This window comes from Pongo abelii, chromosome 4 (assembly GCF_028885655.2).
Source record: "Pongo abelii isolate AG06213 chromosome 4, NHGRI_mPonAbe1-v2.0_pri, whole genome shotgun sequence".
Taxonomy (NCBI): domain Eukaryota; kingdom Metazoa; phylum Chordata; class Mammalia; order Primates; family Hominidae; genus Pongo; species Pongo abelii.
The window spans coordinates 141,675,286-141,702,210 of record NC_071989.2 but is presented as its reverse complement, the minus strand read 5'-3'; the positions used below and the strand labels follow the sequence as shown (position 1 = coordinate 141,702,210).

Here is a 26,925-nt window from a genome sequence, read left to right as displayed (position 1 = left end):
GGATTTCTGAGCCACAGCTGTTGGCAGTAAAAGGCAGGATGTGCCAGTGTGTTAGTGACAATAAGATTTGCCCAGTGAGAGACCCCTATGCCTGGGCAGGGTTTCAACATGGTCCTTGTGCTATAGAGATTCCTGTCCTCTCCCATCACAGTTAGAGCTGGAAGGCTGAAAGCAGAAGAGAAAGGAGGTGGAGATGGGCAGAAAAAAAAAACAAGAATGTGGGGCACAGAAGGACAGGCAGGCAACGGCCTGGGTGCATCGCCATTGCCTGGGGCCCCAGGCCTCTCACTGTTCCTTGGCCTCAGTTTCCTAATCAATAAATGAGGAGCCTGGACTACATCATTCCAAAATCTTTATCCCTGTTCCTGGGCTCTATGACCTGGGATTTGTGTTGGGCCAGCTGTGTAGGAGCCTCCAAGAGGCAAACAGGGTGCAGGATGGGGCTGGGGCTGAGCTGCCACCACAGGAGCAGTGTCACTGGGATGCACACCCAGATCCACAACTGTGTGTGAGAGTGTGGGTGAGTGTGTGTGTATGTGTGTGCATGAGAGAGAGAGAGAGAGGAGACAGAGAGAGACAGAGAGAGAGAGGACACCTGCACGTGCAAGGACCTATTCTCCTGTGTCCTCTCTGCACCTGAGCCTATACTGGGTGCCATGAGCCTCCAAAAGAAATGAAGGAGTTTCTCACCCCAGGCTTTTGAAACTCTTACCAGAGTGTTATCCTCACCAAAGAGAGAGCACCATTCGTGGTAAAAACAAAAATAGAAGTAAGAGTGTGATTGGCTTATTTAGCTGATGGCTCCTGTTTTTATTAGGAGCCATGACATCATCAACTGGCATTTCTTGAGCCTCACTTACCAGGTGATTTCTCAGTATTTGCCCTTCTGCCTGGAAAGTTCTTTATGAATATTTTAACCACATTTTCAAAGTGTAAGTCAGAAGACAGGTAAACACATCCTGAAGCAAAACATGCTAATTCTGTGACACGTGATCTGCACCATATCCACAGGGACACAGGTGCACAGGGCTCCTCCTGGGATCTCAGATGGGAAGACCCTCAGGCTGCAGGCCACTGGCTCCGCCCCTCTGGCCCCAGGAGTTCTCTGAGCTGTGTACACTTTTCTTTGGAGAATCCAAGAGGGTCCCTGTCACTCCCATCAACTGTGGATCCTGAACCTCTCAAAGCATCTGAATCCATTACCATGACAGACAAGGCAGCCAGGAGGCCATTCTCAGGCTCCAGGAACTGATAAATATGGAGGCAGAGAGCAGGTTGGAGTGATTGCTCAGTGTGTGAGTCTAGTGAGAGCCAGCACATCTGCCAAATCCCATCAGGCTGCTGCTTTCGCTCCTTTCCCGGTGTTCAGGGAGTGAGCAGTGCAGATGCATTATGGCTGAGATGTGTCTGGAATCAAACTCCATCGCTGGAAGAGGAGGGCTTTCTGAGCACTCGGAGGACCCACACCTGGTTTGCTGTTTATCCCCACTGCCAACCTTCCCTCGGCAGCCCCGGCTTCTCACACTGCCAGGCCCTGCATTCTGGATGTGAACTGGGACCACAGCCTGCTCATCAGCTCAGAAGCTTCAGGTTGAAAAACCCACACGTTCCGCCTGGCACTGACTTTCACAGAAATGAGGGTTTCTGCAGCTCCCTCCACGGGCTGCCCACATTTTGATAAGTTTCCCGTGTAGATAATCCTCAGAACAGCAGTGTAGGTGACGGGGAAGGGGAGCCTTCTCACTCTTCTCGCAGAGGCTCAAGCCCTGGAAATAATCCAAAGATCTCCCAAAATGGCTGGTGTTCGCTTTCCGAGTTGTGGAGTTTTGTTTTATTTTGACCAGGGATTTACTGTCAATCGTTCATGTCCGAGAGGTTAAGATAAATCTTCAAACCTCAGGAAATTTCTCTGAGCTGTCTCAGGTCTAAAACCCTCTGTTTGGGTCATTCTTCTCTGAAATGCCATTTCCTGCCAAGCTCATGTAAGAGCACAAATCCCCGGCTTATAGCAGACCCGTTTTCTGAGAGCATTCTGAGGCAGTTTCCCTCTAACACCTTTTCTTCTAAAGTAAATGACCCCAGGAGCCCCTTCTGCAGGTGAATGTGGAATGTGTTAACATTTGGGGAGTTCCTTCCTGGAGACCGCAGTTCAATGGCGTTGATTTGCAGTCCAGGCACCCCTCACATCAGAGGACCAGAATGTCTGCTTGTTGTCTTGAATACCCAGTGACTCTTTGGCTTGGCTCAGAAGCTGAAGATCAGCACAGAGGAGAGAAAAACACCATGAGCTGCCAGGCCTGTGAGACACCCGCTCAGAAACTGCTACTGCCCCAGTCTCCCCACCTGTTATTTCAGGTCACACCTGCCCTGCCTGGGGGTGTCCTGGGAGAACAGAGACAGGAGAGAGCCCAGTTCTGGAGAAAGCCCTCCCGAGACCTATGCGGAGCTGCTTTCCCTCTCAGCGGGGCTTACTGTCTGTACCCCAGTGCACAGAGGCGATGCCTCTTCCTCCAGGGCTGCTGTGGGCTGCCTTCCTAGAGGCCAGGAGCCTCCATGGCCCCCAGGCATGACCCTGAATCCCCTGTCCCCGTTTTTGACCATGCTGGCAGAGCTTCCACACAGGTGCACATGTGTCCACAGCATAACCACAGGGACACACTCACACTTCAGCACATACGAACGCACAGGCATACTCCCACACTGTTCCCGCTGTTCTTTAAAAATCACAGTACCTGGGAGTGTGAAAAGAAGTGAGGCCACAGATTTGGGTTGCTCGTGTAAATCACTTGTGTTTACCCCCTGTCAGACCTAAAGCCACCTTTTTATAGCAAATCTTTTGTAAAGCCCCCCTTTATTATCTTGAAATGGATACATGTCATCAAATATGACATATATTTGATATAAAGGATATATCTAAGTTCTATCCCATATATGTGTGGTGTATTATTCTTTGGATATTTGTACCCTGAAATCTCATGTTGAAATGCAATCCCCAGTGTTGGAGGTGGGGCCTGGTGGGAGCTGATTGGATCATGGGGGTGGAATTCTCATGAATGGCTTGGCACCATCCCCTCAGGGCTGTCCTCACGGTAGTGAGTTCTTGCGAGATCTGGTTGTTTAAAAGGGTGTGGCACCTCTCTCCCCACTCTCTTGCCTCTGCTCTTGCCCTGTGAGACACCTGCTCCCCTTTCACCTTCTTTCGTGAGTAAAAGCTTCCTGAGGCCTCACCAGAAGCTGTTGCCAGCGCTATACATCCTGTACAGCCTGCAGAACTGTGAGCCAATTCTTTTCTTATAAATTACCCAGACTCAGGTATTTCTTTATAGCAATGCAAGAACAGCCTAATACAATGTGATAAAAAGGAGAAATGCAGGAAAAGTGATGCACATAAAATAAACCTTTCAGTATGTGAATATCTGGGCACCAGCTGCACTCATGGAGGCCAGATGTCAGCATCTACACATGGAACCCTAAGAATACAACAGCTGCACGCAGAACCTGTTACATGTCTGTTATGTTGACAGCTTGAATATTCAAGTGTCATTGCTTTAGAGATGGGATTCTCCAAAATGGTGAATGACTCTTGATAAAATAGTAAACAAAATCTACAACTGACAGCAGAGGTGCATCCTTGGAATGCCTTTGCCAAACCCGGGGCGAAGGGGGTGAATGCTGTGTAACACATTAGATTCTAGGCTCAAGTAATAGTAACCAGATGTTTTGCTGCCGTGAATGAGACATTTAAAAACTCAGATGAGATGCCAGGTGTGATGGTTAATACTGAACGTCAACTTGATTGGATTGAGGGATACAAAGTATTAATCCTGGGTGTGTCTGTGAGGGTGTTGCCAAAGGAGATTAACATTTGAGTCAGTGGGCTGGGGAAGGCAGATCCACCCTTGATCTGGTGGGCACAATCTAGTCAGCTTCCAGCGAATATCAAGAAGGCAGAAAAATGTGAAAAGGAGAGACGGGCCTGGCCTCCCAGCCCACATCTTTCTCCCGGGCTGGTTGCTTCCTGCCCTCGAGCATCAGACTCCAAGTTCTTCAGTTCTGAGACTCGGACTGGCTCTCCTTGCTCCTCAGCTTGCAGACAGTCTATTGTGAGACCTTGTGAGAGCTGCAGACAGAACCTGTTACAGGTGTGTAAGTTAATACTTAATAAAAAAAATATATATATATATATATCTCCTTTGAGTTCTGTCCCTCTAAGAGCACCCCGACCAATACACCAGGCCAGCAGAAGTTTTTGTGCAGGATGGTACCGTGAAGGTCAGGATCGCTAGGACCCCTGGCCCCACCCATTAAGTGCCACCAAGGCCCTCCAATCATTGTGACAACCAAAAACACCCCCACAAAATTCCAAAACGCCTCTTGGAGACAGCACTGCCCTTGTTGAGACCGTTTATAGAGACTCCTTGCATGTGTGATGAGTCCATGTGGGAGCTAAGTGCTCCCTTTGCCTGACCCATCAGCCTCAGTCTGGAGCCAGTAAGCCTCATCTTGATCATTCGCGGAGGAAGCGACAGCCTCAGACCCGGCCGTGTCTCTGTGGATGTGCCCACCACTCAGTCTAGTGGCCACTCAAAGACCACAGTAGCTCGAGCTCAAAGCATCTACATTTCTGGACATCGCTGACGCCATTGCCTCACTGACGCTGAGCAAAGTTACTGCCAGCTCAACAGCCGGCCTTTTCCCCTTAGTTAGATGTTTGGGAGGACGCAGCCTCCCAAGGAAGTCTTGGGAACAAAATTAATAAAATTAAACAGGAGGTGGGGAAGGCGCCCACACTCCCATATCCCCTCCGACTTCCCCGCCTGGTGACTGACCTCTAGTCCAGCACTACTGCTTCTGCTCTTGGGGCTGGTGACAGGGAGAGTGGGAGGAGGGCTGAGCTGCTGGACAGGGCAAAGGGGGAGCCGGAGTTCACAAGAAGCTGTTGCCCACCTTCCAGAAGGAATGCTGACCTGTTAGGGAATCTAGCTGGTGGAGATTTTCCACTAACACAACAGTAAAAACTAAAGTTCTTAATACCAGGAGGGCTTTAGCATTTATTCATGTTTTCATACAGTGCTCTTTCACTCTGGGGCCACCTGATAGTTGTGCCAGTCAACCATAAAAAGTATATGTGGATCCCTCTCCCAGGGATCCAACCAATTTTGCTTTCTCTAATAGGAATAAAAGAGAGGATTGTAAATGTCAGACGGCAGATTGTATAGCAACATCAATTGAACCAGGCATTCATGAGCAAATGTACCATTTATCTAACAAAGGTCTGGGTGGTTTTGTTAATTTAAATGACCTGATGCTGGGGTGCAAATTGAGATGAGGCATTGTCTGCGGATTCAGGTGCAAGTGGAGGTAGATATTGCCACCAGACTTGGAGTCGGCTGGATCTGCTCCAGTGCAGCACAGCTGGGGAACCAGGCACAAGGTCTACATGGCCTCGTGTGTGTTTAACCCTGGGTAAAAGGCCATGTCAAGCCTTAGACATGCAGATTCTGTTTGTGGTTCCAAAGTGAGCCTTGTACCTTCAACCTAGAAAATTCAAAATTAGCTGAGATGACAAATATGGACACTCCAGGGAAAAGACCAGATGGAAACTGACCGAGAATAGTTTGGCAGCCTGGATGCAAGACCCTCTTTGAATCCAGGGAGGATGAGGGGCTGCGTCTAAGAGGCTGTAACCACTTGATTTCCCTCAGCCAGTCCCTGGATGCTAGAGTACCCACATGCCAAAATCCTTGTGTAGGATCCCAGGACCTTGGCATGGCCAAATGCCAGCAGATGACCTTTGAGAGAACCAACCCTTTCAGCCGCAAACTCAGCTGCCTGTGATGGCTGTCAGCTCAGCTGAACAAGAGACAGACCCAGTCCTGTAGCCATGCCCTCCTCCCTCTGAAGCCCTTATACTGGCCTCTGTTTCCCAATTAGAGGAACCAGCACATCCATGCCTTGCCGTGAAGCAAGAGGCAGGATGTTGGAAGGAACTGCTCGGCTCTGTCTCGGTCTTGGCTGAGAGGCAGGCACCCTCCCGCTATTACCCAGGTTCTCTTTCTGACTTAATCCCTGGTAGTTTTCCCTTCCAGGCCCCTCCTGAGAGCCAGTCGGCTCTCAAGCAAGGTGGCCAAGTGAGCCCTGTCGGGTAGGGGGAAGGTAAGCGTGTTTGCTAAAACTGTGTTTCCCAAAGTGTGCTCAGTGGACTATCTGTGCCAGAATCAGCAGAGACTCTTAAAATGCAGCTTTCTGGGCCTCACCCCATACTTGCTACCCTTCTAGAAGCTGAAAATTTGTTTCTAACAGAGCTGCAGACCTTCTAGAGCAGCTCTCCCATTCCGTTGCACTTCCTCAGCTAGGCCTGTCCTGGGCCTCCTTTAGGGAAAGCCAGAGTAAACAGGTTCTTCGTTGAGTTTCCTGAGGCCCTGGTGTTATGTGGTTGAAAGACCAGGGTCAGGAGATCTGGGTTCTGATCTTGGATCTGCTACTAGTCTGCCCCATGGTCCAGCCGTGTCCCTTCCCCACCCTGGGCCTCAGTTTTCCCATCTGTCTAATGACTGCATTTGGCTCATTGCTGGTTCTGGTGTTGGGACTAAGGAGTGAGGAGTGTTCCAGGGAGAGCTCCAAGTGATGGAAGGGACAGGAGGCAGGCTGAGTTCCTCTAGGCCATGGGCAGGCTGCAGCACCTGATGAAGGTATGCCCACCGTAGGTCCCTGTTAGCAGTGTTGTCTAAGAACGTGAAGCTATTCACCCAAGAGATGCAAAGATGCTGGGAGCAGTCATTGCTTTAAGAAGCTCTGTTTAGGAGATAGGACAAGGACAAACCCCTCCAGGCTCACAGAGCCAAGGTCCAGAGTGTGTGGTTTGGAATGGATGGAAACAGCTCTGTGGAACTGGGCCTTGGCAGAAAAGTCAGATTTGAAGAGAGGGCCTGCCAGGAGTGGGGCACCTGGGAGCAAGCTCTGCGGGCGGGCTTTCTGGCAGGGAGTGGGAAGTCCGTGGAGCCAGACTGGGACCACTGGGAGGGCCTTCAAGGCTAGAGTAGCCAGTGGTTTTAAGCCAATGACAGGCATAAACACCGCCACAGAGTGCTGAGAGAAGGGGATAGTGACCCACTCACTTAGAAGTCACAGACCCTAGGGAACAGCGGCAGTGGGTTACCAGGTGGCACAACTTCCAGTACACCTGTCTATGTTTGTTTGGGGATTGTGAGAAGACTGTATCATATGTGTGTAACAATCTCTTGGAATTTTCAGAGTTTTGTGGCTCAGTCAACACTGTCAGTGAAACGACATCGTGTTAGCTAAAATGTATCTTAAAGATAAGCCCATTGGTTTTGGCATTTATTGTTAATTGAATTTTCCCAGAAATGGCAGCAGAAAGATTGTTAATGTTCATGAATTTACATCAAGTTAAACATCTGTTCCTCTTAAGCTAAACTCCAGCAAAGTTACGGCAGCTCCTAAATTAGATCTGGGAGTAAAATGCTGCTTGTTCTTTGCACAGCTTAGCAGTTTCAAAATAGACCTCAGAATGACACATCACAACCGAGGCCCCTGTAACGCAGCCACACTGAGCTATATAACATGGGTGCCAGACAATTAAGCCAGGTTTTTGCTTCGGTGGTGAAGATCGAAGCTTTGCTGGGGCAGCACATGACATGACTTACCAGGCTGATGGGGAAAGTGTGGAAACCTGTGTTGCTAATGTCTGGGGGACAGGCAGCCAAGAGGATGGGGGCATGTCCTGTCTCTCCCCTGGGCCTCTCTGGGGGGTTCTCAGGTGAGGTCTGGGGATCTGAGCTCTAGCCACCCTGCCAGGTTGAAGAGGGGCTGGAGCCCAGTGAGTGCAGCTCCAGAGAGTGGCTGGTTACTATGTGGTTTCTGCAGGGATGGCCTGTGTCTGGTTTGGGAAGAGAGATCCTCACCCCATTTGTTGGCATTCAGAGCAAACCCACCATCCCCCACCCAGGCAAGTCTTTCTTCCCCATGCCTTTGCCCCTAGGTCCACGCCCCCTTCCCCAAAGGGATTGCTTCCAGCAGTGGCAGCTGAGCTCTTTCATGATGTTGAGCCATGTCCTGCATTCCCCTCTCCAGTACATTTTGGATATTCTTCAAAGGGGGACTCCTGAGAGTACAGTGACCCCAAGAAGGGAAATTCCAGCACCCTGGAGACTCATGGGGCTGAGGTCTTATAGTGGCCTGGGGATTCCCCGCACCCACCTTGACCCCACATTCTGCCTGTGTATAAAGCTGTCCCCAAGAACACAGATGGTCCACAGGGTCGGCTCTGTTCATTTACTGATCAGAACCGGGGCAAAAAACAGGGTCTTTCCTGAAGCTGTGTCATAGCCAAATTCATCCACAGGCCTCCTTACCTGGGTGGCTGTTTCAAGCACAGGGCGCCCGGCTGGCCTCTTCACAGGGTGATCCAGGGCTGTCCCGACCAACAATGCCAAGACAAGAGGGCAGAAGCTTTCCTCCTCCTCCTCTCCAGAAGCAATTCCCAGGCAGCTGCCTTGCGCCCACCACACTTCTATGCAACCTAGTGTCCAGAGACCACCTTGCCACCACCCCTAGCCTGGCCATGCTGGAGTTCACTCCATGGGGCCAGCTTTGCAGGTTTTCGGTTGTCCCCACTGGGTGAGGTATGGAGGTTTGGGCTTCAGTGAGCATGGCCACATGTACCACATGGTCAGCATGCCCCCCAAGGAACTGACATGATGGGTGACACAGGCACTAGCCCCCTCCAGAGATCCAGACCTGTCACCATGGTGCAGGGTGGCTGGGATTGTCTCTTTTTCAGGGCAGGGCTGTAGCCACTCTCCAAGCCCACCTGCCGCCCGTCTTCCACAGTCATACAGGTAACAGACACTGAATGAGTCCCTTCTATGTGTGGATGCTGGGCCAGGTGCTGGGGGTACACCTGTAAGCAAGGCCCCCCTGCCCTGGAGGAGCTCACAGTCTAACAGGGAGCCTGATGACCACAGTGGATGAAAAAGTCACAGAAATTCAAGGCTGGAGAAGGCTGGTGAGAGAGAACAGGGCAGCACACGAGGGTCCCCGTTAGGCAGGGTTGGTGTGTTAGGTGAGAGAGGCTGAAGGAGTTGGCGAAGAAACACCTTGCAGTGGGAGAGTAGGATGGGGCAGCAAGAGACAGCCCACTTTCCCACCCCACCATCATGCAGGTGCCTCACCCCTGGGATCCAAGGCCTGGGCATTGACCACCTGGCCTGTCTCCCTCTCAGAATCTGAGCTCCCAACAGCTTGTGTAGCACCTTCCACATTGCCCATATTACAAATGCCTCCCTCCCCTTGACTCTTCGGAGTCTCCCAGCCCCACCCACGCCTTTAATAGGAGCTTCACCTGCCACAGAATGAAGATGGTCCCTTTGAGCACAGTCTGGCAGGGGCACAAGTGGCTGATGGAATATTTACAGTGTCTCCCTTGCTTCCCTTTGTTTTGCAATAGAAAGTGTTTCTTTGATGGACATTTAATTCCAGAGACTGCTACCTGCTACCTATCTCCCTTTGCTCAAAAATTAAATGTGGATGTGCCTGTTCTCCTGCTATAATCATCTTCCTCAGTGTGAAGGGAGTGCAGTGGGAATGGGAGGACATTAGAATCTTCAAAGAGGGACAATTATTGAGGGAACTAGATTAATGAGGTGTCATAACAACTTAGCCGGATCTGCGACTGACCTTTCTCATGGAGAACGGGCTTGATAAATGTAGTTCATTACCAAGTTCTGACATGAAAATAGGATCACACTCTGGGCTCCTCGGCAGGCTGATCAATATTTTATCTGCCAAAGCAGGCCTGGTCTGGGAGCAGGAGGAGCCCCACGCATGTGCTGCCAACGAGCCTGAGGCCGGGGCCAGGGGATGGCCAGGCCAGCCCTGTGGCATGGAGGGCACCCAGGCTGGCAGGAAGGTGGCTGAGCCCTTCACAGGGCCTGTCAATGATGCTGTCAGTGTCAGGCTGACCAGGATGTGCAACCTCTCTCCCCAAGAAGCCCCAGACGGGACATGTGCACTGGCGGTCGGGGGGGAGGGAGAGGATCAGGACATCTTCTGTCTTCTGTTTAGCCATGAGCACTGATTTAGTTGCCAACCTGTCCCAGGCCCCACAGTAAAGGAGACAAAGACAAATGAGCCATACCCCTCCCTTGGGGCTTTGAGCCCATCTCACCAAGAGAAGACCCCAGGCCTCGCCAACCACTTGCTAAGTCCTCACATTTCCTTGTATGCCATGACGCGGGAAGGCAGTAAGAAGCTATTATTATCCCCATGTTAAGATAGGGAATAGAAGTAGGAAGGGCCGGGGAGTGAATGCCTTTCCTAAGGTCTCACAGCTGAAGTCAGGTGGTCTCCTGATCCCCCATCCAGTGCTCTGTCTGGCCTTGTGGTGACTGTCATTAGCAGTGTTGATATCAGGTAGACGTGGCAGCCCATGATGAAGTCTGTGTCCACCTGAAGACCTTAGACAAGGTTGTTACAGGGTGAGCCCATCACCCTGGCTCCAGCTTCATGAGACTGCCCTGGAGCCATAGGACTCTCGTCCTCTCACTCAACAAGCATTTCATACTGTAATGCTGCATGGGGAACTGTCCACTTCAACTCCTGCCTGCTCAGAACATGTAATCCCATTGAGGGGACATAGCAGATGCTGAAAGCCACCCATCCAGCTTCTCTCAGTCAACCCCAGAGGTGATGTGCAGCTTGGGTGGATGATTCCCCATAACACTTGCCAAGAGCATCCAATCCCAGGCACCTGCAGCTTCAGCCTGAGGACATTTTCTGGTCTCAGGCGTGTACTCAGTCCTCATTTGGGAGGTCCAGAACTGCTAGCTGGAGGTGGTGAATTCCTCCAAGAGCAACCTCAGCTAATAGGGATGGAAGTCAGTAGAAAAATATCCCGGCTCCCTCCCACCTCAGTGGAGCAATTCTGCGGTGTGTTCTACACAGTCCCTCTGAGGACCCCATGGGATTGAACCCCCATTGCCCACAGCGGCATCCCACTCATGAGTGAGCCCTTTGTTGGCTTTTCTCCCTTCCCAGTCTACTTCCTGTTCCTTCCAGCACTTCTTGGGATCATCTTCAAATATGCTGCTTGCCCCTAGATCCTCATCTCAGGGACTGCTTTGGGGGAGCCCAAACTAAGGCTGGGGCAAGCCTCACCCAGAAAGGATTTCATATCAGGCAGAAAGGAAAGCTGAGGGAGAAGGCAGTCCTGTGTGTGTGTGTGTGTGTGTGGTGTGTGTGAGTGGACAAGCTTCCTACAGACGAGGTGGATTGGGCCTGAAGACAGGAAGGGGGTGGGGCAGCATGAGAAAGGGCAGCTGTGTTCAGAGCACAGGGAGTTTCCAGCTATGGAGGGGGCTTCCCTGAAATTCTCCAAACCTCACCGTAAGGCTTGACCTAGCCAAGGTTACCACAAAGGCAAAAACAAAATCCCCTTATTTATGACAACATGAATTTCTCCTTACCTGGAAACCAGCAAGACTCAGAGGAAACACTGAAATGACTTTCCAAACATGTGGGCAGAAACCTCTGCAGTCCAAATCACAGCGGTCCTGGCCACTCATGAAGCAGGTCCCCTGTGGGTCCCAACCTGGCAGCCCCTGCTGAGCCTTGTTCAAGGCATGGACGTCAAGGTTATATGCAAGCATCCCACCTTCTCTCTGGAAGAGTCACGCCTCTGGATTAATCAATGCTGAAGTTCAACTGTATTCTGAGTCTCCCCATCCCAGGCTGTGTTAGAGAGGCCCTGGCAATGGGATCTGGGCCCCGGCTCAGGGCTCCTCATGGCATTCTCTCGAACCATTCTCTTGAACTCCTGACCTCAGGTAATCCACCCGCCTTGGCCTCCCAAAGTGCTAGGATTAAAGGCGTGAGCCATCGCACCCGTCCTGCCACTATCATTCTCAAAATCATCTTGACCATCACCCACAGGGGCACCAGGGAGGGGTGGGGTGGTCCCCAAGCCTCTGCCACACACCCCAGGGACCTTCCCTCCGAAGGAGTAAAGTATCCTGTGGACCAAGGCTAAGACTGGACCCTGCCCTTGTCCGGAGAGATCTGATTCCCTCCCTCCCTGGGAGCCAGGCCCAACACACACAGTGTCAGGGCATGGAGAGTGATGAAGGTAAGGGGTGCCAGCTTACATCAGGTGATGTTTAAGCAGAGGCCAAGATGAGTACACCAGGTGGAGATTTGGGTGAATAGCACTCCAGCCAGGGGGATAGTCAATGCCAGGCCCCTGGGCAGGAGCATGCCCAGTGATCAGTGCTGCTGAAGTCCCCCCGGTCCCCCCATACCCCCTACCTTTCTTGTAGTCACCTGTGTGGAATTGCTGGGCAGGTGGGCAGGGCTGACTGGGGTGAAGATAAGAAAGACATGAACCTTGGGTGTTGACACTTTCTTGCCCAAAATGATTGGAATTTTTTTTTTTTTTTTTTGAGACGGAGTCTCGCTCTGTCGCCCAGACTGGAGTGCAGTGGCGTGATCTCGGCTCACTGCAAGCTCCGCCTCCCGGGTTCACGCCATTCTCCTACCTCAGCCTCCCGAGTAGCTGGGACCACAGGCGCCCACCACCATGCCTGGCTAATTTTTTGTATTTTTGGTAGAGACGGGGTTTCACCGTGTTAGCCAGGATGGTCTCAATATCCTGACCTTGTGATCCGCCCGCCTCAGCCTCCCAAAGTGCTGGGATTACAGGCATGAGCCACCACGCCCGGCCAATGATTGGAATTTGAGAAGAATAGGAGGAAGATCAGAAAACAGGTCTCAGAGCCCACACAGCAGACGAGGGCTGGACTACGTGAAAGAGCTCATTTCAATAATGGGCTCAGTGTCACTCATGGAGAGGGCCCAGCTTCACATCTGGCCAGCAGTGTGTTGACAGCAGCTGCATCTGGGAGGTGGATTTCAGGATGATTTATTTTCTTTTTCTTTATATTTATTTGCATTTTCCAAGTGGTTCTCTGATGGGCATGTATTTCTTCTAGAATCAGACAAATGTTTGAAGCTGGAAGAGGGGAGGGAGCCGTTAGCTGAAGACCATGTCCAGTGGTGTCCAAAATGCCCAGTGCTCCACACAGCTAAGTCACTCCTATCTGACTCCACAGTGAAACCAGCAGGGGGCAGGAATGTAAAAATAAAACTGGAATTTGGTAACCTATGACTCTGACACACCTTGTTAGGAAGATATCTATCCTGGAAGCCAAGGCCAGCTGTGAGGGAGGAAAGCTATCCAGGGAGACTGAGCTACAGGCTGCAGCTTTGGGGCATCCGCCTCTGGGGGCTGGAAGAAGGCAAAGAAGAAAGTTTTCCTTCCCCCACCCCACCTCAAGCCCTTTGGAATTCGGATGACAAAGGCAGGGAGTGAAGGCAGGGAGCCACCAAGAAGGCAGCCCTTGGAGATGAAGGATCAAAAGCCTTCCCAAAAAGAGAGTTTGGACTTTGGGATCTCGAGTGATCATCTGCACAGAAGCAAAGCTCTGAGCATCAGGCCGCCTTTCCTCCAGGGTCCACGGCCCTTCCCCAGTGCTATCGGGCACCAGAGGAGCTCAGTAATTTCGGACAAATGACTTCATGATTTGAGTTTAGGCAAAGTTCTCTCTTGCAACTCATTAAAGCACAGTTGCTCCTGGGGTAAAGAAGGATTTAAGATTCTCTTCCTGGAATCCCTTGGTTCATCTCAGGACCCCAGTGGCGAGCTTGGCCAGGGCATGGAGTGCCCTCAGTAAAGGGAAGAAATGACAAAGAAAGTTTTGAACAGCATGACGTGCGGTGCCACACACTTCCCCACGGCCTTGGAGGCTCTGCCTGGGTTGTCCCACTGCCCTCTCCTGCCTGTCTTGTTTCACTCTCCACCTGACTCAGCCCCTCCAGCCCAGCCACACCAGCTTTCACCAGTCTCCAGACGTGCCACACCATGGCTCCTGCACACGCAGTCCTGCTCCTGGCCTGCTCTTCCCTCTGCTTCCTCCCACAACTCCTCATCCTACAGGTCTCATCCTGAACATCCCTCCCTTGGCCTCCCACCACAGGCACCCACAGTGCCCAGGACTAGAAGCTGCCCAGCATCGGGCACACAGAATGTAAATAAACACTGGTAAAAGGATGGGAGGGGCCTGGCCAGTGTGGGCCCTAGCAGGGGGTGGGACCGTGGGCTCAGGGAGCTGATGCTGGAGACCTGCAGGACCCACCCCTTTCCCCCAGATGATTGACTTCTAGACCTGAATACACCTTCCTGACCAGAAGGTGTCTGCTGGGCAGTTGCCAGGGTGAAGCAGCCAGAAGTCTGCGCTCACGGGCAGCTGTGAGGATATGAGGAGGGGCTGAGCCTGGGGAGGATGCCTCAGCACCCCACTTCCATCCCAGCAAGACCCACCTGGATGGTCTCCCCCACCTGCCAGTGTTGGAGGTGTTGCCTAGCTGCAGACCCCTGCTCACAGGGGGACCCCAGTCTGTGTAGCTCTACAGACTTGAGAAATGGGTTTGCCAGCTGGTGACCCCAAGAACTCCCAGGGCGCTCTCCATGCTTAGGCCGGCCTGGCCACTGGGGTCCTGAGACGAAACAAGAGGCTCCCAGAAGGGAATCTTGCCTAGGACAGCAGGCAGCTCAGAAGTGGTTTACGCCCCACCAAGGTCCAGGAGGAAGGTTGGGGGGATCTGCAAGGATGGGGCATCCTGCCTTTCTGACACGGCCTGGCCTCACCTTCAGGTGGCCCTGCTGCAGCATGTTCTTCGGAGCCTGATTGCCCACCGGTGTTTCTGAGTGCAGCCTCTTCCTGACACCATATCCACCTGCTGTGTACATCAGTTTTTCAGTATCTGGGTATAAATGCCCCCCACTCCAGGAAGTCCTGGGGGCTGCAGAAATGCTGGCTCCTGCAGACCCTCCACACAGGCACACATCCATCTCTATTTACCCCAGCAGCTGGCCCCACCTCCACTTTCATTCTGTACCCCCACTTCTGGTCTATTTGCCAGGACAAAATTTCAGCCTCTTTCAGGGAGTGAGGAGCTAGACTCAGGCAAAACTATTTCTCCCCTTCCCCAAAACTGATCCTTATCCAGGCCCAGAAAAAGGAAAAACCCAGGAAGTTTTGTAGGGGGACAAAGCCACTATTTTCAATGCCACGTAGCTCTACAGACTTGAGAATTGGGTTTGCCAACTGGAGGCCCCAAGAACTCCCAGGAATCAATATCCTACCAGGCAAAAGAGGGATGCAAGCAAGGTGAGGGGGTGGGAGAGAGGCATTCTTGTCAGAGCATGAAGACTCCCAGAGAGCAAATAGATCTGATTATATTGAACACAACAATTGATTTTTTTCTAAATAAACATGCAGGAGGAAATGGTAACGGGCATCTGTTTCTGACGGAAATCAATTGACCTCAAATTGGAAGAAAATCTAGAAATACAAACAAACACAAGAAAAAGTGGTTGGGCTGTCCAGGCTTATCAAGGGAGGGTATGAGGGAGGAAAAGAGGAAGGGAGGAAGAGAGAAACAGACAGACAGACTTCCTCATCATCCCTTTCCCCCCAGTAGCTTCCCTGATGGTTGCTCTTCAGTAAATGTGGTTCCCATAATGACAAGGGAGAGAGTAGCTATCTATGTTATGAGCCCCTACTGGGTGCCACGCTGGTGCAAAGGCCTGTATGTGCACATCTTACTTAATCCTCATAACAACCCTGTGTGGGACGCACTGGTATCTCTGCTTCACAGATGAGATCACTGAGGCACCCTGCCCAAGGCTACATGCCTGATGGCAGCAGAGCTGGAGCTCAAACCCAGGGGACCTCAGAGCTCATGCTCTCTAACACTTCTTTCTATTGACTCTCCAACTCTGGGATATTATCTCAGGCCCTAAACTGGCCTTGGAATTAAGGAGAAGAGCCCCAGGCTCCAGCAACCCATTGGCCTTCAACCTGGAATGGTCAGTGAGGAGCCCATGCCTATTCTCCAGGATTCAGCAAAGCCAGGCGCTGGAAGTACTTATCCCCCAGGGAGATGGGAAGTGGGGCTGGAGGGGCTGCCTTCTCCACAGACACTCCTGCAGTCTGAGTGTATGTGCCATGCCTTGCATGATGTCCATCCTAGAAGCCCGTCACCAGCAAGATAAACTATACCATGCTGCAATGCATCCCAGGCCTCACTTGCCCAAACACTGCACGGTTCTGATGCCATTCAGCAAGCGCGCCTGGGATAAAACGAGCTGTGTGCTTCGGTTTTAACATCGTAAAGCTTCTTTTTGTTTCTTGGTCATAGACTTGTGTATATGTTTGTTTTGAAGTAATCCAGCTCTGGGAAGGTGCCTAATTAACATAAGCAGAGCTTATTAGTCCTGTTAACTAAAACTCCCTAATCTAGGAGGCCAAGTATTCAAAAGCAGCCTTTAAGGTAGGATTAAGGCAAAAACCAGCGATTACAAAATGGGATTGGGGACGGCTTTCCTAAAGCCTCTGTGGGGCTGCCGCTATATATTCCGCTGGAAGAATTTCCCATTCCATCTGGCAGTCACTCTAGTCTGGCTTGTAGTAGGTGCTCAATAAATATTTGTCGGATGGACAAACAGATTCCCTCCAGCATTTGCATCATGTGTAGCATGCATTCCATGTTCAATCAATATTTATGGGATGGATTGGTGAGCAGAACACAAACAAGTCCCATCGACTATAGTTGCACCATGCACTGCACATAGTGAATGCCCAGTGACTGTTTGCGAGTGAGATGAATGGACCAGCGTCAAGAACGTTCTCTCAAGACCACGGGATAAGTCTCACAATAATAACCTCACCTTCTCTTTCAGGTGACACTTGCACCATGGCCGGCTATGCCCGCTTGAAGAATGTCCTTCTGGCACTCCAGACCCGCCTGCAGCCCCTCCAAGAAGGAGACAGCAGACAAGACCCTGCCTCCCAGAAGCGCCTCCTGGTGGAATCTCTGTTCAGGGACTTAGATGCAGATGGCAGTGGCCACCTCAGCAGCTCTGAACTGGCTCAGGTGGGCATGGTGTTCAGTGAAAGTCACATTATGGAGGAATCCAGTTTTCCATTTCCCACCCTGGCCCCCTGGTGTCTAAGAGCATGTGTTCAATACCTCTGAGAACATCTCACAAACAAAATGAGGTCAGGTTCTTCCCACCAGCCACCTTTAGCCTCTATTTACAAACAAGCTTTCAGGCCCTCTCAGCTATCTGGCAAAAAACTCACTTCAGAGGGCCTGGTCTCTGATGTTTTGACTAGGAAATCAATCTTTTCTTCCTTGAGTAGGATTAGTTACTCAGCAGAAAAGTTACAAGGAAGCAGTGCTTGGTTTCCATTGAACACCATTGGAGCTATAACCTGGAAGTCCCCAAGTCTTCTACCTTAGGACATCACTGCTCCTTAGTATCCAAAGATCAGGAACCCAAACCTCAGACTGCTTGTTTGCAGAAAGCCCTGTGTCTACCCGTCAACCCCCCACCAAGCCTGCTCTCATTTGGGAAAACACTTGCATTACACCCTGTGGTTTGCCTCCCTCCCCTGAGACTACAGTGTTCAACACAGCACACATGTCCTTTGTCGAGCTACAAGGTGGTGCAGGGGTAGTTAGTGTCTGCAGCATAGAAAGCAAGGAAAGAGTGACCTCACTCACTGGGGACACAGCCACTGCCAGTTGCAGGGAAGAGCCTGTAGGGTCCTGATGGTAGAAAAGGTGGGGTGGGCTGGAGGGGCCTGCATTCCTACTTCTGCTTACTGGTTTGTTTCTAAGGGTCTGTAGCCCTAGAGCCGCACCAGGCAGGTGCAAGATCTGCAAGGAGAGTGAGATCAGCCTCCCCGAGTTGGGTGGTGGGGGGCGGTGGGCGGCTTTTTTCTTGTGACCACAGACTGTCCACTCAGTGAATGGATAATAAAGACAGGTCCCCACCTTTGATGCCAATTTAAAGAAATCTTAAACATGGCACAGAGACCTTCTCAAGGCTGTGGCCCGGTCATTGGGAAGAAGTGGGGTGGGGAGTGCCCTAGCATTCATTTAGCCATGTGCTTGACATTGAGCTAGGCCCTTGACCTATGATTAATAAACACAGAAGAGTTCGTTGTTATGTAGGATAGTGGCAAAGAATGCAGACTTTAGAGTCAAACTGCCTAAGGTCAAGTGCTGCCTCTAGCATGTATGAGCTAGTGGACCTTGGGAGACAATGTCGTTTCACTGTACCTCTGTGTTCAGCTGTGAACCTCACAGGGTCATCATGAGGGTTAAATGAGCTAAGACAGCGAATGGCTTAGAGTGGTACCTGGTATGCGGTATGTTTCTTTTTTAGACATGGTCTCGCTCTGTCACCCAGACTGGAGTGCAGTAGCGCAATCTTGGCTCATTGCAGCCTCTGCCTCCCGGGCTGAAGCCATTCTTGTGCCTCAGCCTCCCAAGTAGCTGGAATTATAGGCTTACACCACCACACCCAGCTAATTTTTGCATTTTTAGTAGAGATGTGGTTTCACCATTTTGCCAGGCTGGTCTCAAACTCCTGACCTCAGATGATCCACACACCTTGGCCTCTCAAAGTGCTGGGATTACAGGTGTGAGCCACTATGCCTGGCCAGATGGTGTGTTTCAATAGAGACAGTCATCAGTATTGTTGCCATCATCATCATTTTTATTATTATTATTTCCTCCTTAAATCTTTCGACCATCCTCTGCTGTAAGGAGGGGACAACTATTATCCCACTTCACAGATATTTTCAGATGAGGATACCAAGACTCTAAGAAATCAGACAACTTGCCTGAGTTGTTCACTGCCTGGGACATGACGGAACTGAGATGAAACCTGGCAGGCTGACTTGCATGCACCTGCTCTCCTCAGGGCACTTGGAATCTCCCTGGGGAGAATGGCTCCCACCAAGAGGCACCGCATGGTTCCTTCAAGGTCTATAGGGACAGCAAGTACCCACAGAACCCTAGTAAGGAGCAGCCACCAGAAGCTTTGGAACGTAGGCCCTCCGTTCCAGCCAGTCCTGAGCCTGCTTCCAGGAAGCACGCTGGGAATCTCAGATGACTCTGCTCTGCTCTGCTCACCCATACCTGAGCGGCTCGCGCAGGCCCATTCAAGGCCTGCCTCCCAGGAGGCTTGCTGCCCATGACCCCCGGGGCAACCGCCCTCCCAGCATGTCATCACCTCCATCAGCACTAGGCCCCAGCTCTGGCTAAGACCCCGAGGGGCAGGGCCAGGGACCTGCAGGTGACTCAGGCTGCTCTGGGAAAATCCCAGGTCCTGATAGTTACAGCTACCTGCAGGAAGAACCACCTGGCAATTCCTCAAACTACCGAGCAGGGAGCACGAAGGGCAGGTGGCATCAACTTGTCTTGAACAGAAGCCGCTATAAGCTCTTGGTATCCAGGCCCACACAGCTCCAGGTAAACAGAACCTTACCAGGCACTTCGCTCTAACCTGGCAGATATGTGGCCTGAGGCACCTGAAGCCATTAACAAGCGTGGTAATTGGACAATGATTTCCCCTTTAAAATTTAATGTAGTTAAAGTCCATTTCATAAATCTGCCAAGCAGAGCCCGGCTAAAGTGGGCCTTTCCTTGACCCTGAATCAAAGGTGCTGGGGAAGAACTTGTCAGTCCTATAAAAAGTTAATCAATTTCCAATGCAGAAATAGACAAAGGGAAATTTCCATCTTTGGAAGATTGATCTCAGGCGTTATGGTTGATCTCCCTCTTATCGAACACTCTTACTGGCTTGGTGAAGGGTCATTTTTTTTTAACATTATCACATTAAATTGCCTTTAATACAGCAGACCAAGCTGAGAATGTTAAATAAAGAGAAAATGCCTCTGCTCCCCTCCCCCACACCAAAATAAAATAAAATCATTTTCTTTCTTCTGAGATTTCCTTCTGAGTATTTTCCCTCCAAGACCTTCAGTTCCGAGCACACTAGCTTCTGGCTGTAGCTCCAGCTGAGCAAGGGTGGCTGGAAGTTCTACCCTTAGTTACCTTGGGACATGTGGCTGATCATGCTGAGCAGCCTCTGTGTCCTATGGCTCAGACCACAACCAGAGAGGAGTTTACGAGAGCCTATGTCTGTAGCCTCTGTGCCAGAGTCACAAGGGTGGACATCTGTGTCCTGGGCAGGACAGGGCAGGCAGGGGCGAAGCTCAGGTCTAGGTGGATAGAACGGAGGGGCCTGGGAGTGTGCTGTGTCCAGGCAGCACTGCCTACCATGGGTAAGGGCTGATGGGTGGTGGGTGGGTGCATGATGCAGCAGTGACCTCCAGCTCTATGCAGCTGGAAGCTGGCAGACCTCTGTCCCCACACTGAGTTCAGCCACTGTTTGCTGGGTTTATCTGATGGGGCCTTTTCTCTCCTGTCTCCCCACCTATACCACACAGCAGTAGAGCAGGTGGCCTCAAGGATTCCCATCTCAGACTGTCTGGGTCTGTCTGCCTAGACAAGGAGAAGACACAACTGAGCTCTAGTCTAGACTCTGCCCCAAGCACTGTGTGAACCTGGGGAAGCCACTTCCCCTCTCTGAGCCCTAGTTTTCTCATCCATAAAATGAAGGAGTCAGACAAGACAAAACCAAAGAGCCTCAGGTACCCGTCAAGGCCCACTGAGCTGTCCCTGGATTCCCTCTTGGCCTGGGTCATTTTCATCAATGCCTATGACTCTAAACTCACCTGACTCTGGCCTTGTTCTCCTCCTCACCCCACAGCATGTGCTGAAGAAGCAGGACCTGGATGAAGACTTACTTGGTTGCTCACCAGGTGACCTTCTCCGATTTGACGACTACAACAGTGACAGCTCCCTGACCCTCCGCGAGTTCTACATGGCCTTCCGTAAGTTGGGTCCCAGTGGGAAAAGGGCTTATTTCTGCAGGTGCTCCTGCACCAAAATGCTGTTGGGTGCCTGGAGTCTGTCCTCAGTTGTCTCCCAGGTTGGTTTCTTATACAGAGGAAAGCTGATGAATTTGTTCTACAACAAGCCTGAGCTTTAAGAAAAGACTAAACGGAGAGTGGATGGGGCCAGAGAGGGCTTTCCCTGTTCCTTTTGAATAAAGATTTTTCTTGCTCTTTGAGGGGCCTAGGACTGTAATTGAAGCATAGCTGTGAGGGCAATGTGAACACCCTTTGGGGGTTCTATGACTGAAGGAGAGGGAAGCAGATTTTAGGGCTATCCTCAGGCTAGGGCCTGGCCATGTGGGGAGCCCTGCCTGGAGAAAAACACCCTGCAGGAGGGCTTGGAGGCTTGGCCATGCAGCGGCAGGGAGCAGTGACTACCCAAGGACAATGGAGAGTGAGGGTCCAAAGTGAAGAGAGGAAGGGGATCCCTGGAGAAGAAGGGAAAGTGGGTGCTCTTAGAAAACAGAGGGGCACTCTGAGTGCCCCTCCAGGGAGTGCCTGGTGCACATGCAAGTGGATGGGATGCCTTCGGGACCTGTACCTTTTACTTGAGGTGATTGTCCAGGAGATTACATTAACCAGAGAAGGTGCTGGGACAGGACTTACAAGAAATGCAAGATACAAGAGCCATGCATAGCTCCAGGCAGGGGTCAGCAGAGAGGAGAGGAAAGGGCGGTGCTGGGCCCATGCTGGAGACTAGAGGGGACATCGTTGGCCCAAAAGAGATGAAGCCCCTTACATTAGAAGATGTTCAAGCTCTGTTTAAAGCGGGCAATGCATATACCCTTGGGTGTGAGCTGCCAGCTCACAGTTCCTAAGTGCAAGCCCTGGCATTCGGGAGGTGGGTGCAAGCCCACCCCACCCCCAGGGGCACTGAGTACCCTGAGCCACAGAGCCTGGTATCCTCCCTCAACCCCAGCCTTTACCTGGACTCCCGTTTTCCAGCAAAGTATTCCTGCTTCAGAGTGACATCTCTTTGGGCTGTTGCTATTCCACACCTTCACAAGGCCTGAAGAGGGATCCTTGTGATTTGTTGGCAAGAAGGGCTCTTGTGGCAAATAGAGAGGTACTTGGATGACGTCAGAGGAGAGAAGCAAGCATGATTCTTCCCTGTGGGAAGTGTCCATGAGCTTGACGTGGTTGCAGGGGCCTTTCCAGTTCATATCATCCTTAGTACCAAAGTCCACCCTGGGTTCCAGAGCTTTGCTTGATGTACTGTGACTGTGCAGGGTCCCCGTCATCCTCCTGCCTGCCCACTAGTCAAACTCATACCTGCCTATGTTGGTTCATAATAAGGTGAGAGTGACTGATAGGCTTATCCTGCTGCGGAGGTGTTTGTCTTGTGGGCCAAAGAGATTATTTCCAGAAATACATCTGGAAATACATTTGGAATGTGTGGAAGTATCCACAACTCCCCACACCTGGTTCATGAGAGCTCATTGTTAAATTTTCAGGAATTTTGCAAGCAAACAGTTAGACACTTGGCCGCTTTAAATTGGTCACGTTGGGAATATTTACATCATAGAAATTCACACCACACATATGCTACCAAAAAGGGGAAGGGGGGGACATTTTTTCTTCTCTAGAGGGCCGGTTGTTAAACATTGACCTGCATATCACTGGACAAGACCCTCTCTCCTGCCCTCGGAGTCCACTTCTGGCAATATCCTCCCCACCCGCCTCCCCTCACTGAGACTCCTTGATGATTCCATGGAACATGAACAAGAGCAGGCTTGAGCAGCTAGGGCAGGTTACAGGAACAGCAGCTCTCCGAGTCAGGAAAGCAGCAACATGTTCTCTGGGGATAGTTCCAAGACATTCCCAAAAACACTTTCTGAGCCTAGACCCCTCTGCCAAAAGAGTTATGAAGGAAAAGCTCAGTGCATTTTTAGAGCCAGAGGCCAAGACTGGACTTCAGGGATTTGTGGGGCATACCAGGCATCGTTACTTAATGTCCCAGATGCCATCATCAAGCAGATTATAGCACTGCTTGGGCACCATCTTAGTGCCTGGTACCATAGCAGCCTCTGCTTTATGAGCACAGTTCCCATGAATGGGTCTGGGGCCAAACAGCAAGCTCTTGGCTTTGCTCTCAAAGAAATGGAAGCATCCCTGTTGCCTATGATGAAAGAGAAGGCCTCTCCAGCTTTCCTAGTAAGGTCATTATAAACATGAGCTACCCTGGAAAGGGAAGGACGTCATTACCTTCCCTCCAGCCACATGTCTCATACAGAGCAATGTGGTCTCAGCTCCCTTCGTTCCTGGATTATTATTTGGAAAGCTTTATAATCATCATTTTTAAAGCAAATTAGATTCTGCTGTCGCCTTGGACTTGTTTTGAACCAGACAGCCAAACTATTCATCACAGCCCAGCCCAAATAATAGATATGCAATAAAACGTAAACTCACAGCCATTAAGGAAGCCGCAAAATGAGTTAACCCCCACTATAAAGGCTTGACATGCAGCCACTTGGAGCATATGGGGATCAATGGTTTTTCAAAGTCACAGGAACTCTAAACTAAATTCCCATAGCTCTGGGAATAGATTTATGGTTCAGCGAATTTTAAATAGGTAATTGAAATGAGACATATAGGTACAAGTTATTACCCAGCAATCGATGGGCATTAAAGAAATCTCACTAAAACCCAGAAAGTAATATCTCAAACATTTCAGCAACAACATTCTGGATTTAATTTTAAAAACTAGAGCTGATGGGCTGGCAGACGTTGAGGCATGAGCATTTTATTTTCTAGTCTCTATTTTGCTGGCGTCCTTGGGTATAAGGCAGGGTGAGGTCTGTGGGGTGACTCCAGCTCAGTAGCCTACCAATGCGGAGTTAATCGCTTTACTAAAGGGTGATGGTTTGGGGGCTGTTTTACCCAGAGAAGGAAGTTGTATTTATCAGTTTTTGAGGTTTGTGGGGGTGGTCTCCTAAATCATGTCTTCCCATGCAGCTGGCCTGGCCCTGGCTGGGCCATGCTTGCCACAGTCTGCAGATGGTGGGGGGTGATGCTAGGAGTCCCACAGCTGGTGGCTGTCTGCGCTGAGCTGGTTCATGATGGGGCTGTACCCCCTTGCCGGCTCTGAGGAACAGGTGACTCTCCTCCGGGGTGCAGGCAGTGCCTAGTCATGGGAGTCAGTGAAGTCTCTTTCTGATTGTCAGATGGAGCCAAGGCTCCCAATTGCCTCTCTCTGTACAGGGACAGGAATGAAATATGAGCGTGCCCCTGCTTCCTCCTTTTGTCAACTAAACATTCTCTTTGCATTGTTTTGGCTTCCCAAACCACAGGCTGATCTAGGAACTAAAGGCTCAGTGTCCTTCTCCAGCAGTGCCCTCTGCCTCCCCTTCCCCACGCCACTCCCCACCACTCCAACAAGGAGTAGTGCCACCTGTCCCTGCCATGGCAGAGACCCAGGCTCCGGGGTCACCATAAGCAAGGTGTATGCTGGCCCTGTCTGTCCATCACAGTAAATTAACTTCAAAGTTGCTCATCTAAAAAGCTTCTCGATAGTGCATGGTTTTTGCCCTGTTCTGAGTGCTCAGGTTGGGATCAGGGGAGAACACGTTGCTAAAACAAGGATTTTTCTCACTTTAAATTCATTGCAAGTTTCTTCTGCATTTTAGAAAATAGTTGTCCTTTTAATTACTCCTATGAGATCAAAGCCCATGAATGTGTTGGATGCATGGGAAGGTTTTGAGCAGCTAGCAGTGCAAGATAAAGGGCTTCACATGTTAAGGTCCGGTGACCACACAGGTGGAGTGTGAAGAGGACCTGGGGTGCTGAATGTAGGGGAGCCAGACACCCTTCCTCACCTCTGACATGTGTAAGCTCCAGGCAAGCAGAAAGGAAAACAGTGTTTTAATCTACAGCACTACCACTACAGCGAGGGCAACTTTATGAAACAGATGATATGGTCATCTGGTGAATTTACGTCTGTTTTTTCACTGTCTCTGTTGCAAAGTGAAGGGATGGTGCAGTTTCACTTACCACACCACTATCCTTTGGAACTAATAGTGCCTGACCCCGTACCAGACTTCCACACACGCTATCTCAGCCAATCCTCACACCCACCCTGTGTTGAGCAGGATGGTAAAATAAGCAACCGCAAGCATCCTCACTACCCAGATCTATCTGGCTCTTTATCTAGGTAGGGTGAGTTCAGACAAGGAGCTTAGATGGCAAGGATACTGCTTTGTTCTACTCCATTTCATTCCTGAGTTTTGGATAGTAAGTAACAAGATTTTAAATAGCATGGGGTTCATCAAAAATTTTATCTGAATTTACTTGGCTCTTGAATTTGGAGAGCAAGCAATGCCTATGGGCTGGTCTCAGTTTTGGCTGAAGCCAAGACTATGGGTGCCAGTGACTCCCCCTACCCCAAAGGAAGACACTGGCTTTCCCACACAGGGTTTGCAAATAAAGTGGCTGAAGAACTGATTCACTGCCCTTGGTCCCTCATTTTCTCAAGGGCACAAAACAGTTAAAGCTGGAGTGGCCAAGGGAGGAATTGAAAATTGGAAGACAGGGCTGGGCACGGTGGCTCACACCTGTAATCCCAGCACTTTGGGAGGCCGAGGCGGGCAGATCATGAGGTCAGGAGATCCAGACCATCCTGGCTAACATGGTGAAACCCCATCTCTACTAAAAATACAAAAAATTAGCCGGGCGTGGTGGTGGGCACCTGTAGTCCCAGCTACTCGGGAGGCTGAGGCAGGAGAATGGCGTGAACCCAGGAGGCGGAGTTCGCAGCGAGCGGAGATCGCGCCACTGCACTCCAGCCTGGGCAACAGAGCGAGACTCCATCTCAAAAAAAAAAAGAAAAAAGAAAATTGGAAGACAGAAGGTGGGAGTCTCACCACCTCCTCCCGGAGACAGAGGTGGGGGTGCTGTCCTGACTTCAAGTGTATAGAGAGGGCTTCAAGAAGACTGCCACGTGAGCTTGCCGAGTCTCCTGAGGCCAGCGCTAGAGGACAGGGTTCATAGTCAGTGTTCCATTTGAATGACTTTGTTTGTCAATATCACTATAGTTAGTAATAGGCTCTTAGTACTCCAGTTGTATAAAGTGATACCCAGCATTTAACATGTGTCAGCACTGTACACTATGTCCAGTTTCACAGATGAAGAAACTGAAACTCAGAGAAGTAGCTAACCCAAGGCCACATAGTCAGCAGGTAACAGAGTCAGGATTTAGTGGGCGTGTCTGATTCTAGAACTTTCTCATGCATTTAAACAAACTTTGCAACCCATCTGCATTCTCCATTGAAGAGAATCTCACTGTCCTCACGTGATTTCCCTAAACTTCAAGCCCCAACTCAATGGTCTTCTCCTCCAGGAGGTCTTTCTCAATTTCTCTTTCCTCCACCAAGCCCCACACACCTTCCTCTGTGCGCCCACAGCCCTGGGTTAACAAGGCTGTGGCCTGATTATTAAGAGTGTGGACTCCAGAGTCCAAGCTAGACCTGGTTTTGAATCTTTATTCTGCGACTGACTAACTGTGTGACTTTGGACAGTTCCCTACCAGAGGTTAAACTGGGCTTTAAGTTTCCCATCTGTAAAATGGGAATAACAACCATGCACAGAGTTATTCAGGACTAAAGGAGCTACTTAATGTAAAGTGATTAATAGCATGAGACTTTGCCTATAGTAAGTGTTAGGCAAACATTAACCACGTCAATGATGGCGGTGGTGAGGGTGATGATGAAGATGTCTGTGTGTGCCCCATCACCCTGTGCCATGCCATTGTTGTCCTTCCCCCTCAGGGACCACAGGCTCCCTGAGGATAGAGGCTGCTTCCCCCATCCTGCACTCCTGCTCAGCATGGGGTATGGCACCCAGGAAGGCCTTGGTCAGAGTTTCTTATTGAGGGCATGAAGGACATGGAGAAATACATCGGGCAAGGAGAGGAGTCCAGATATGCAGCTGTGGCCAGCGATCCCAGAGGGTCTCTGCATGCCTCCAGGGGGCCTTGAGAAAACAGGGGGAGAGGAAGTGCCTTGTTGGGGCCCCACAGCTGGAGCCCTTGGTAGAG

General features: G+C 50.7%; 1 protein-coding gene across 2 annotated transcripts in view; it reads left to right on the top strand.

Moving 5' to 3' along the window:
- Positions 1-26,925, top strand: part of FSTL4 (follistatin like 4) — a 413,592-nt gene that overhangs the window by 269,111 nt on the left and 117,556 nt on the right. For both annotated transcript variants that reach the window (XM_054556514.2, XM_024247171.3), the window contains exons 5-6: positions 16,820-17,013; positions 20,708-20,831. In XM_054556514.2, coding sequence (XP_054412489.2) covers positions 16,820-17,013; positions 20,708-20,831 — 318 coding nt within the window. The remainder of the gene's footprint in view (positions 1-16,819; positions 17,014-20,707; positions 20,832-26,925) is intronic.